This window comes from Capricornis sumatraensis, chromosome 22, assembly GCF_032405125.1.
Source record: "Capricornis sumatraensis isolate serow.1 chromosome 22, serow.2, whole genome shotgun sequence".
In the NCBI taxonomy this organism is placed as follows: Eukaryota; Metazoa; Chordata; class Mammalia; order Artiodactyla; family Bovidae; genus Capricornis; species Capricornis sumatraensis.
The window spans coordinates 9,183,901-9,197,478 of record NC_091090.1 but is presented as its reverse complement, the minus strand read 5'-3'; the positions used below and the strand labels follow the sequence as shown (position 1 = coordinate 9,197,478).

At 37.5% G+C, this 13,578-nt stretch overlaps 1 protein-coding gene across 1 annotated transcript in view; it reads right to left on the bottom strand.

Moving 5' to 3' along the window:
- Positions 1-13,578, bottom strand: part of COL21A1 (collagen type XXI alpha 1 chain) — a 245,897-nt gene that overhangs the window by 79,395 nt on the left and 152,924 nt on the right. The window contains exons 13-15 of the mRNA XM_068994096.1: positions 1,330-1,383; positions 818-869; positions 176-231 (exon numbers count right to left, since the gene is read on the bottom strand). Of these exons, the coding sequence (XP_068850197.1) occupies positions 176-231; positions 818-869; positions 1,330-1,383 (162 nt within the window). The remainder of the gene's footprint in view (positions 1-175; positions 232-817; positions 870-1,329; positions 1,384-13,578) is intronic.

Sequence of the window (13,578 nt, the reverse complement as noted above, 5' to 3'; positions counted from 1 at the left end):
AAGTACAAGTATTTTAATATATTTTTGCACTAATGTTTCTTTTTTTTATTTATTTTAATTGGAGGTTAATTACTTTACAATATTGTATTGGTTTTGTTTCTTTTTTAAAAGAAGACAGTACAGGATAAATTTTATTTAATGTAAAATACTTAAGAAAACTTTCTGTCAAACTCACAGCACGTCCAGGAAGGCCAGGAAAGCCAGCATTTCCCTTTTCACCTTTTGCGCCCTGTTTTTAAAAACAAAAACAATCCTTACAAGAAGGTTTTTAAATTCCAAGTCAAACTTAAATAGGAAAGAAAGATAATTTCCTCATGGACTGATAGAATTTGTGGAACCACAGCTTGTATTGGCCCTGCAGCTTTTGGCAAAGCATTATTTTACCAGGACACAATATGACATTGAGAATAAGGTGGATGAAGAATTATTAAAAGCATCTAAACACAGAAACCACATCTATGCAGAATTAAAAAGAAATGTGTATCTTAAATATAGAGAGAACATAATCTCCCTTCAATGAGAAAAAATAAGATTCTCAAAGGACACACTGTTAAACAGCTACTACTTCCAAGTAATCTCTATCTATAAATATTTTGTTAAGTTCAGAAGGGTCAATAACACAAAGTATTCTTATAGAAAATCAAGTATAACAGTGAATAGTCATTTTTCCATTATTTCGTTGTTCTGAATAAACCCCACAGAGAAAGGTGAAAAAGCTAACTGCCAGAAGAGTGGACTGGGACTGAAATTTCAATTTTCTATTTCCATTATATTAAAAGTTCAATATGATACTCTGTTTTGGGATCTAAACTTCCCTTTTTGCCATAAAATCCAGGTGATCCTTTTTCTCCTTTGGGGCCCATTTCACCCTAAAAGACAAAATACAAATCCTGAATTTTAGAGAAGTATTTAGTATTTCTCTTATAGATTAAAGAAAAACACCAATTATACACAATGGAGTTTAATATGTTAACATCAAAACAAAATAGAAATAAAATTATTTAAAGTTTATTTACAAAAGTTTTCTATCCCAGGCTTTATAAAGCAAAAGCAAGGAAAAGTGAGGGCATCTGTTACTCTAATAGGGCTTTATAAAGATTAAGAGAATTTCTATATAATCAGTTACTCATCAATTTTTAAATACTATAAGATTTATGGCTGAAAATTTTAAAGGAAATTTGTAAAAGCTTTATGTAAACTATGTATTAATCTTAACCTAGTCATTTAATATATGAGCATTTATTGATAGCACATTTATAACATAGAGTGCTTTCAATTTGAAGTAAAGTGAAACATTGCTTAATTTTATAAAGAACAGATTTCTTCAACCTTTGATCCTGGTATTCCATGAAGCCCAGGAAAACCAGGAAGTCCACGGTCACCCTAAAAATAAAACAAATTAATTAAAGAAAACACATTTCAGCCTAAAAATATCAATATATACTCTTCCACCTCATTCTTGACAAAATCTATTGGAAACAAATCTGCAAACAGTTAAATATACATCTGCACTAAAACCCTGTCCCTATAAAGGACTAATCCTCTTTTAGCAGAGTTTCATTCATGATCAGAGAAGGAGAATATGAGAGGCCAGGGGAATCTCATCAATAGTTCTTACCCCACCCTTAGAGAGCAGCCATTCATTCTAAAAACACTTAGGCTCTTATGTAGCAATGCACTCCAGCACTCTTGCCTGGAAAATCCCATGGAGGGAGGAGCCTGATAGGCTACAGTCCATGGGGTCGCACAGAGTAGGACACAACTGAGCGACTTCACTCACTCACTCACTCTTATGTGGCAAGACCTAGGAGTTAATGGAAATGGCCGAGGGCTAACATTCTGCTGAGAGAGCCATCCTCTGAGGTCCCAGTTCAGTGCAGATAGACTTGAGATGAAAGTCTAGGATTCTGTGGAGGATTTTTCTCCTATGTTAATCTCAGTAAATTGTTCATGGTAGGTGTCTATTCACATGTGTCTACGAAGAGGGAAGGATCTACATGATCTCCAGAAGAGGAGAGATGGAGAAAATCACAACAGTGTGATATTCAGTGGACATAATTTTCATACTTATTTCTGTGAGACTTAGTGCTGTTGTCTTAGGTTCAAAAATCTTAATTGTCAAGACACAGTTTCAAGAGAAGCCCAATGGCTCACTCAGCAAGATTTAGGTTAATTCACATTTATTTAGGCAAATTAAGACACTGCATACAAAAAATTTATGATTTCCTTAGCTGTCTGGCAGAGAGAGAAGAGGATGTGACCAGTTATCTATGATAGATGTAATTCTTAAAAATCTCAATTTTAATGAAGGTTGTTTCTTCACACATTTTAAAGAGTTTACAGTTATTCAGGGCATAGAACCCTTGAAAGGCAACTCTTTCCACCCTAAATTCCAAGTCACCAAATCACATGGTTACCTACTACCCCACTTTTCAGTTTCGAGCATAAAGTTAAAGGTGAGAGAAACATCTGTCTGAATCGAGACAAGAGTTGAAGGTCAGGTAGACAAAGATACACTCTTGATAAGATGGAATTTAGCTGAGTAATCAGTACTTAATAAAAGTACAAAAAGAAGGGTAAACTGAACTCACTTTAAGGATGAACCTAGTTTCACCTAAGAATTCCGTTCTCTGACTACTTATAGAAGACACCATCTTCAAACTGGTGATATTTTCCTGGAGATAAGATAAACCAACCTCAGGAAAATTAACCCACACTGGAACCAAGAAAACATAAAATCTGAACAAAACTACCCTCATGTGCATAAGCAAGATTTTTAAGTAAAATTAAAAGGCACAGCATCCATATTAATATCCAGCAATGAACAGGGGAGGGGCAGAGAAACAGTAAAATGCTTGGAGACTACTAAGGCAATATCTACAAAATACAAAACACAAGAAAGTGCAACTCAGACCCAATACACTCAGCCAAGTAGTATCCAAGGTTTAAAAGTAATAGGTAGCAAAGAAGTTGTAAAAGTAAGCCAGTGTCTACCTACAATGGTTCTATAATGTGAAAGACAAATGCTGCTGTGTTTGCCATTGAGCAGTTGAGTCATCAGTTACTGCAGGAAAGGTTAGCCTAAGTAATCAGTGTAGCCTGATTAATATAAAAATTCATCTACTAGCAGAAAGAAGCTGCCAAATAGTAATATTAAAAAAATAAATATGGTGGTGGCTCTGAGGCTAGGTAGTGGCCAGTGAAAAATAATTTCTGGAGGTTGGAAATACAATGATTCATGTAATACAGTGAATATTTGGTGAAAACTTTGCTTGCAATAAATTGTAAAGGCAAAGAATGCATCCAATGAACTTAGCTAAAGAACCAAAAAAACAAAAAAGAATGAGAGTATCATGAATCAATTGGTATTGGCTACATTTGAAAAGGTAACTATAAAAGAAATCAGTTCAGAAAAGAATCAGCCAGTTTGCAAGTTGCAATTAAAAGAATAGACCAAGTCTAAAAATACTGGGATGGGGAGAATACCCCTTTTAACCCCCATCTCTAATAGGCAAATAATGAAATTGGAGAAGGCCTTTAAAAGAAGTTCAGTCAAAACACAGCCTCTGGGAAGGTACAACTCAAGTGTGTGACCCTAAAAACCATTCTCAGTGCAGTCAGTTCAGTTCAGTTCAGTTGCTGATTTGTGTCCAACTCTTTGAGACCCCATGGACTACAGCACACCAGGCCTCCCTGTCCACTGCCAGTTCCTGGAGCTTACGCAAACTCATGTCCATTGAGTCGGTGATGTCATCCAACCATTTCATCCTCTTCTATCCCTTTCTCCTCCTGCCTTCAATGTTTCCCAGCATCAGAGTTTTTCAAATGAATCAGTTCTTCACATCAGGTGGCCAAAGTACTGGAGTTTCAGCTTCAGCACCAGTCCTTCCAATGAATATTCAGGACTGATTCCCTTTAGGATGGACTGGCTGTATCTCCTTGCAGTCCAAGGGACTCTCAAGAGTCTTCTCCAACACCACAGTTCAAAAGCATCAATTCTTCAGTGCTCAACGTTCTTCACAGTCCAACTCTGACATCCATACATGACCACTGGAAAACCTGCAGCTTTGACTAGATGGACCTTTGTTAGCAAAGTCATGTCTCTGCTTTTTAATATGCTGTCTATGTTGGTCGTAACTTTCCTTCCAAGGAGTGAGCATCTTTTAATTTCATGGCTGCAGTCACCATCTGCAGCGATTTTGGAGCCCCCTACTAAAAAAAGTCTGTCAATGTTTCCAATGTTTCCCATTGTATTTGCCATGAAGTGATGGGACCAGGTGCAATGAACTTAGCTTTCTGAATGTTGAGCTTGAAGCCAACTTTTTCACTCTCCTCTTTCACTTTCATCAAGAGGTTCTTCAGTTCTTCTTCATTTTCTGCCTTAAGGGTGGTATCATCTGCATATCTGAGGTTACTGATATTCCTCACAGCAATCTTGACTCCAGCTTGTCCTTCATCCAGCCCAGTATTTCTCATGATGTATTCTGCATATAAGTTAAATAAGAGGGTGACAATAAACATCCTTGATGAACTCCTTTCCCTATTTGGAACCAGTCTTGTTCCATGTCCAGTTCTAACTATTGCTTGTTGACCTGCATACAGATTTCTCAGGAGGCAGGTCAGGTGGTCTGGTATTACCATCTCTTGAAGAATTTTCCACAGTTTGTTGTGGTCTGCACAGTCAAAGGCTTTGGCATAGTCAATAAAGCAGAAGTAGATGCTTTTCTGGAACTCTCTTGCTTTTTCATTTGATCCAATGGATACTGGCAATTTGATCTCTGGTTCCTCTACCTTTTCTAAATCCAGCTTGAACATCTGGAAGTTCACAGTTCACAGACTGTTGAAGCCTGGCTTGGAGAATTTTGAGCATTACTTTGCTAGTGTGTGAGATGAGTGCAATTGAGCATTCTTTGGCATTGCCTTTCTTTGGGATTGGAATGAAAATTGACCTTTTCCAGTCCTGTGGCCACTGCTGAGTTTTCCAAATTTGCTGGCATATTGAGTGTGGCACTTTCAAAGCATCATCCTTTAGGATTTGAAATCGCTCACCTGGAATTCCATCACCTCCCCTAGCTTTGTTCGTAGTGATGCTTCCTAAGGCCCACTTGACTTCACACTCCACGATGTCTGGCTCTAGGTGAGTGATCACACCATCGTGACTATCTGGGTCGTGAAGATCTTTTTTGTACAGTTCTTCTGTGTATTCTTGCCACCTCTTCTTAATATCTTCTGCTTCTGTTGGGTCCAGACCATTTCTGTCCTTTATTGAGTCCATCTTTGCATGAAATGTTCCCTTGGTATCTCTAATTTTCTTGAAGTGATCTCTAGTCTTTCCCATTCTATTGTTTTCCTCTATTTCTTTGTGTTGATCACTGAGGAAGGCTTTCTTATCTCTCCTTGCTATTCTTTGGAACTCTGCATTCAAATGGGTATATCCTTCCTTTTCTCCTTTATCTCTAGCTTCTCTTCTCTCCACAGCTATTTGTAAGGCCTCCTCAGACAGCCATTTTGCCTTTTTGCTTTTCTTTTTCTTGAGGATAGTCGTGATCCCTGCCTCCTGTACAATGTCACAAATCTGTCTATAGTTCTTCAGGCACTCTGCCTGTCAAATCTAATCCCTTGACTCTATCTGTCACTTCCACTGTATGATCGTAAGGGATTTGATTTAGGTCATACCTGAATGGTCTAGTGGTTTTCCCTTCTTTCTTCAATTTAAGTCTGAATTTGGCAATAAGGAGTTCATGGTCTGTGCCACAGTCAGCTCCCAGTCTTGTTTTTGCTGACTGTATAGAGCCTCTTCAAAGAACATAGAGATGCAAAGAATATAATCAATCTGATTTTGGTGTTGACCATCTGGTGATGTTCATGTATAGTCTTCTCTTTTGTTGTTGGATTAGGGTGTTTGCTATGACCAGTGCGTTCTCTTGGCAAAACTCTAGTAGCCTTTGCCCAGCTTTGTGCACACCAGGACCCAGGAGAAATGAGCAGTGACCCCACTGGAGACTGACCCAGACTTGCCCGTGAGTGTCCAGGAGTCTCTGGCAGAGGTGTGGGTTGGCAGTGGCCTGCTGCAGGGCTGGGGGCACTGAGTGTAGCAGTGCATCATTCGTGGGACCTTTTGAAGGAGGTCACCATTATCTTCATTACCTCCACCATAGTTTGTAAATAACAGGGAGGGAACACAGATGCGCCCATCAACAGAAAATTGGATTAAAGATTTACTGAACATGGTCCTGCCCATCAGAACAAGACCTAATTTTCCCCTCAGTCTCTCTTCCATCAGGAAGCTTCCATAAGCCTCTTATCCTTCTCTATCAGAGGGCAGACAGACTGAAAACCACAGTCACAGGAAACTAACCACTCTGATCACATGGACCACAGCCTTGTCTAACTCAATGAAACTATGAACCAAGCCGTGTAGGGACACCTAAGATGGGCGGGTCACGGTGGAGAGTTCTGACTAAATGTGGTCCGCTGGAGAAGCGAATGCCAAACCAATTCAGTATTCTTGCCTTGAGAACCCCATAAACATGAAAAACTATTCTCAAATTCTCTAAATTACTAAAAGTTGCTTCAAAACATTCTCTCAAGCTGGACATGATGGTTTAATAAAAAGAAACTCTACTTATTAGTAACTAACCAATGAATGCATAAAGGGCCATGACTAAGATAAAATTGTGGATGATGCTGCAGGCTGGAATCACAAGTCAATACTACAAAATTACAAATAAATATTTGCTGATAAATATTTGCTGTTGAGAGAATTATTCTACGAAAAGAATCATAAATCTGGACTAAAAGAGACTATGACTGTACAAAACTTTTAAACAAAGTTGCCCTGTATCACCACTGCTTTTAATGTTTTTCTATCAGTTTTTACCAGCCCATAAATTAAGACAAAATATAAAAATAAAAGAGGTAAAACTTGGAAAGAAGAGTAAAAAATATATTTATTTATGATTATATCTCTATTTGCCAATATGCCTATTACCTTGAAATAACTGATAAATCAGTTAATTGCTGTTCTAAAAATTAACATACAAAACAGCTTTTATATGTATAAGTAATCACCAAAATAAAAATATATTAAAGAAAATGTTCCACTTAGAACCAAAAGAGACAAAAATTCCTACATATAAATTTAGGTAATGTTGAGAACCAACACAAAATAAAATTATATTATTCCATTGAGTTTTAAAATTGAAATGAAAAAAAAAGGTAAGTCACAGTCCTGAATAGGAAAACTCAATATTGAAGTGATGTTAGTGCCTCTAAAATTAATCCATAAATTCAAAGGAATCCTCATTAAAATAGAAATAGAAACCTCTAAAAAAATTGAAGAAAAAAAAAGATACAGGACTTTATCTGGAAAAATACGCATGTAAGAATAGCCAGGAAAATTTTGATCATAAAGAGTAATGAAGAAGTACTAGGCCTGCCAATATTAAATCACATTATGAAGTGACAATAATTAAACAATTTGGCCATGGAGAAGATGTAGACAGATAAGTGGAACAGAGTGGAAAGCCAAAAACACTGGACCCAAATGAAAATGGAAATTAAGGAATAGTGATGGTTTTTAACATAAATGGAGAAAAAAGTGAAATTTCATAAATACTGTTGCAGCAATTGGCTATTCTTTTAGAAAAATAAAGGTAAAAATATGAATATTCATCTAACTTTACTCCACATACCAAAAATTTTAAGATTAAAATATAAAATAATAGAAATTTTAAAAATTAAATCATGAGTAATTATATTCAAAATGTTAGAATGCTGAATCTTTCTATATAGATACAAATATAGGAGAAAAGAAGTAAAACTTTACATATATGTACATATACGTATATAATATATATACATATTTTAAATTTCTGTATGACTAAAATTCTAAACAACAAATTAAAACACATAATAAAATCCAGGAAATTTATTTTCATAGAATTTATGACATGCATATAAAAATCATTCTTAAAAAAGATGAAGAGTCCAGAAGGAAAAAATTGCATATGAATAAAAATCAAATTGCAGAGAAGTAACATTATTTCCATGATTATACAGTAGAAGTGACAAATAGATTCAAGGGATTAGATCTGATAGAGTCCCTGAAGAACTATGGATGGAGGTTCATGACATTGTACAGGAGGCAGGGATCAAGATCATCCCCAAGAAAAAGAAAAGCAAAAAGGCAAAATGGCTGTCTGAGGAGGCCTTACAAATAGCTGTGGTTAGAAGAGAAGCTAGAGATAAAGGAGAAAAGGAAGGATATACCCATTTGAATGCAGAGTTCCAAAGAATAGCAAGGAGAGATAAGAAAGCCTTCCTCAGTGATCAACACAAAGAAATAGAGGAAAACAATAGAATGGGAAAGACTAGAGATCACTTCAAGAAAATTAGAGATACCAAGGGAACATTTCATGCAAAGATGGACTCAATAAAGGACAGAAACGGTCTGGACCCAACAGAAACAGGAGATGTGAAGAAGAGGTGGCAAGAATACACAGAAGAACTGTACAAAAAAGATCTTCACGACCCAGATAGTCACGATGGTGTGATCACTCACCTAGAGCCAGGCATCCTGGAGTGTGGAGTCAAGTGGGCCTTAGGAAGCACCACTACGAACAAAGCTAGGGGAGGTGATGGAATTCCAGGTGAGCGATTTCAAATCCTAAAGGATGATGCTTTGAAAGTGCCACACTCAATATGCCAGCAAATTTGGAAAACTCAGCAGTGGCCACAGGACTGGAAAAGGTCAATTTTCATTCCAATCCCAAAGAAAGGCAATGCCAAAGAATGCTCAAACTACGACACAATTGCACTCATCTCACACACTAGCAAAGTAATGCTCAAAATTCTCCAAGCCAGGCTTCAACAGTCTGTGAACTGTGAACTTCCAGATGTTCAAGCTGGATTTAGAAAAGGTAGAGGAACCAGAGATCAAATTGCCAGTATCCATTGGATCAAACAAAAAAGCAAGAGAGTTCCAGAAAAGCATCTACTTCTGCTTTATTGACTATGCCAAAGCCTTTGACTGTGCAGACCACAACAAACTGTGGAAAATTCTTCAAGAGATGGTAATACCAGACCACCTGACCTGCCTCCTGAGAAATCTGTATGCAGGTCAAGAAGCAACAGTTAGAACTGGACTGGAACAACAACAAATAGGGAAAGGAGTACATCAAGGCTGTATATTGTCACCCTGCCTATTTAGTTTATATGTAGAGTACATCATGCAGAATGCCGGGCTAGATGAAGCACAAGCTGGAATCAAGACTTCTGGGAGAAATATCAATAACCTAAGATAGGCAGATGACACCACCCTTATGGGTGAAAGTGAAGAAGAATGAAAGAGCCTCTTGATGAAAATGAAAGAGGAGAGTGAAAAAGTTGGCTTAAAACTCAACATTCAGAAAAGTAAGTTCATGGCATCCTGTCCCATCTCTTCCTGGCAAGTAGGTGGGGAAACATTGGAAACGGTTACAAACTTTATTCTCTTGGGCTCCAAAATCACTGCAGATGGTGACTGCAGCCATGGAATTAAAAGACACTTGCTCCTTGGAAGAAAAGTTATGAACAACTTAGATAGCATATTAAAAAGCAGAGACATTTCTTTGCTGACAAGGTCCATCTAGTCAGAGCTATGGTTTTTCCAGTAGTCATGTATTGACATGAGAGTTGGACTCTAAAGAAAGCTGGGCACCGAAGAATCGATACATTTGAACTGTGGTGGTGGAGAAGACTCTTGAGAGTCCCTTGGACTATAGGGAGATCCAACCAGTCCATCCTAAAGGAAATCATTCCTGAATATTCACTGGAAGGACTGATGCTGAAATTCCAATACTTTGGCCACCTGATGCAAAGAACTGACTCATTTGAAAAGACCTTGATGCTGGGAAAGATTGAGGGCAGGAGGAGAAGGGGACAACAGAGGATGAGATGATTGGATAGCATCACTGACTCAAATGACGTGAGTTTGAGTAAGCTCTGGGAGTTGGTAATGGACAGGGAGGCGTGGTGTGCTGCAGTCCATGGGCTCGCAAGGAGTCAGAAATGACTGAGTGGCTGAACTGAACTAAACTGGATTCTATTTCCAAAATCACATGACAGAGTACTTTACCTTACTCACTAAAAATGAATTACAAATCAAACCAGTATCATTTTGAATGTATAGTAATTAAAATCAGAAATTTTAATGAGTATCAGTGCTGAAAAAAGTGTGGGAAAAGATATTTTCCACATACTTGTTGATGGAGTACACACTTTCTGGAAGGTAAACAATTTGCATTAAAATTTAGTTATGAATTTAACCCTTTGATTCTCTAATCAATTCCACCTCTGAGAAATTTTCCTATGGATATACTCAGAAAAATTTACTGAGAAATACATACAAAGATGTTCATTACAGTCTTGATGATATACCCACACTAAGGAACCACAGCACCCCTAAGTTAGAGGTTTCTTAAGTTGGAAAAAAACAGCTCCTATAAGTCTATAGCTGTGATTAACCTTCTTTACAGTTTCACTCACAAAGCCTTTTTGAATTTTCAACTTTCCACTAAACTGCTTGAGTTTTTTTCAACTCTCATCTTTTGACACATAATGCGAATAATCTCTCTTAGAATAGTTCTTTGTATGGGTCATGTGCTTTATTAGACTCCAATCTCCTTGAGAAAAACATCCATTCTCGATGCACTCCTATTTTGTCTTAGTAGATGTGATCATTATTTAGCAATATTTATATTCTCTCTACTTCTAAGCTTATGGGGGAAGTCACACTTGTCTGCCACTTGAAGTTGGTGTGGTTTACAAAATTTGATCTGGCTAAATAATGATGAATGGAAGTGGTTTAAGAACAGCTGTTTGATTCTCCAGGGACCTGGTAGCATAATTAGTTATAATCTAGAGAGTGAAACTTCTGTTAGCCTGAGTCTGCTAAGAACTTAGTTTAATTTAATGAACAATAAATCTTTTGCTTTAAGGCATCAGCATTTGGGATTTGTCTGTCATTGCAGCATAACCTACTCTGTCCTAGCTGATGACTTAATGATGATTCATGATAATTTATTGAATTTATAAAATACTTCCATTTTCTAAAATACAGTAAATACTCAAGTCCTCCAAGAAAATTCCATTAAAATAATTATTTTGAGGCGTTACACTCTTGGTTTCCACTTAGTTTACAAGAGATTAGAATCAAAGAGAATCCAAGATTTGCAGTAGAATAGTTCCATTTTCTCCAGGTTACCTCCAACCCTTTTATGACTGATGAACATGCCTTTGATGAGACTGTCAATCTGATAGGTTGATTGAGAGTCACAGTCTCCAAAGTTAGGCTGAGATGACGTCTTTGAGTAATGAGAAAATATGAAAACTAATATTTAAAACTCTCATTCTTTTAAACTTTCCATGTATCTGTGTTTTTAATGTATATAATCCTTTGTTCAGTAGCACAGTGTATAATTCATACATATACATGGGACTACATGCCCAAAATTTTTTCACTGCAAAGATTTTGCAGTTTAAAAATTTGATGAACTAAGATCTAAAGTAAACAATCCCTTCCTTCTCAAAAGTGATTTTTTTTTTCTTTCTTAAAGCCTTTATTTCTGAGATATGGCAGAAACATCTTACAGGTACACATAGAGAAGTAAGATTATGAATCCACTCGCATGGCACAATCAATGCAAACCATACCCCTCCCCTTCTCCTCAGCTGCACACAGGCCTTTCCATACTGCAACTAATAGAGCAAAAAAGGAATAATCAGAATCTTTAAAAAGATTCTAGTCAAAGCAAAGAAAAAAGAAAAAAAGGGTGAAAGGAAAGCCACACTGAGATGAAGACATTTTGTTTCAACCCCTAATTCTTGAGAAAATTCAGGCAGATGACAAGTTTCTCATTTCTGTTTCAAACCTGTAAAATAGGGATCATCTAGCTCACAATTACTGTAAAATGGGCAAAGCATGATTTATGCTACTAACCTTATAGGACTTTTTGTGAAGAGGCATGTGATAGAGAATGCGTGTGGATACCATCCACGCAAGTCTGTCTAAAAATAAAACAGAAAAACATACACACAACAGTATACCTTCAGGCATCCAAGATAGTATAAGTCTTATACCTCTTCTTGTTTCTTATCCTCTTAGATAAAAGCAGACACCAAGTGTAACATGGGCTCAGACCATAATGATTTACTGGTAGCTGTTTAAATCTACTAGTACATTCCCTCTCTAACAGGGGCATTCCTTTGGGCTTGGGAGTCACCATTGGACTACGCCTTCTGGAGCATCCCTGCCACAGTTTATCAGTGACCACAACACAGAGCACACTCAAGTGAAGACAAGAAATAAGAGTCTGAAATCAAGAAAAGATGAAACATTTTGTAAAAACTCAACAAAAGTTTTAAGCTTCCCAATGATGGCAGAGAAAAAGGAAACAGGACAAGAAGTGGCAGAGCAGCTAAGAAATGAGGCAGGACATAGAATGAATGGTTCTTTATCATGAACTGAAAGGCTGAATCCACTATAGTGCCCTACAAGGAAAGAGCGTGAAGGATCAGGAAACAATCGAGAGTTTGCAAAAGCATCTGCAGACGTAGGGAGAAACAAAACACACAGGTCAGCACCACATGGACAGATGGAAGGGAAGTTCAGCCAAGCCTGACTCCAGAGAAGATTTCTGGAGGGTCCTGCTGCCTTGGAGGAAAAGCTTCTAAGGAAAGGAGGTAGGAGAGAAGGAAACTGTGGTGCCACTTCTGCTCTACAAAGGAGAGAACGTTTTTCTAAAAAGTCCTTGCTTATAACAACTTCACGATTTCTCCAGATTCAGATGAAACAAAATATTGCATTAAGAAAAAAGTGTGTGTAGATATTGAATAATACTTTATGATTTATTCTATGATTTATAACATTTACTTAGGCATGCATACATGCTAAGTCACTTCAGTCATGTCTGACTCTTTGCAACCCTATGGACTGTAGACCACCAGGTTCCATCTGTCCATGGGATTCTCCAGGCAAGAATACTGCAGTGGGTTGCCATGCCCTCCTCCAAGGGATCTTCCCGACCCAGGGATCAAACCCACGTCTCTTCCATTAACCTGTATTGGCAAGGGGGTTCTTTATCACTAGCACCACCTGGGAAGCCGCAGCATACAACGATTCCAATATATGCTTATCACTGATGTGTATATATATTTGACACATAAATTGATATTCATATTCATTTATATTTGATAATAATAGAATAGTAAGGTATTATTGGAGGAGAGGAAGGGCATGGGGTTGAAACTGGGACTCCCCAGTATCTAGAGAACAGAGAGAGATGACAACAATTAAATCATGAAAAGGGAACCAGTGAAAGCAAGAGAAAACCTAGGAACATGTGGTCCCAGAAGCCAGGAGAACAATAGTTCCAAAAAGAAGGCAATAGACAGTTGTGTCAAATGCTGCTGAGACACAGATAAAGAGAGATACCTGAAAACAACGACTCCTGGCTTTCAAAGAGGGGGGAAACTAATGATCTAACATGAAGCATGAGGTCGGCGTGGCGACCTCCTGGACGGGGTTCAGTAGAGTTT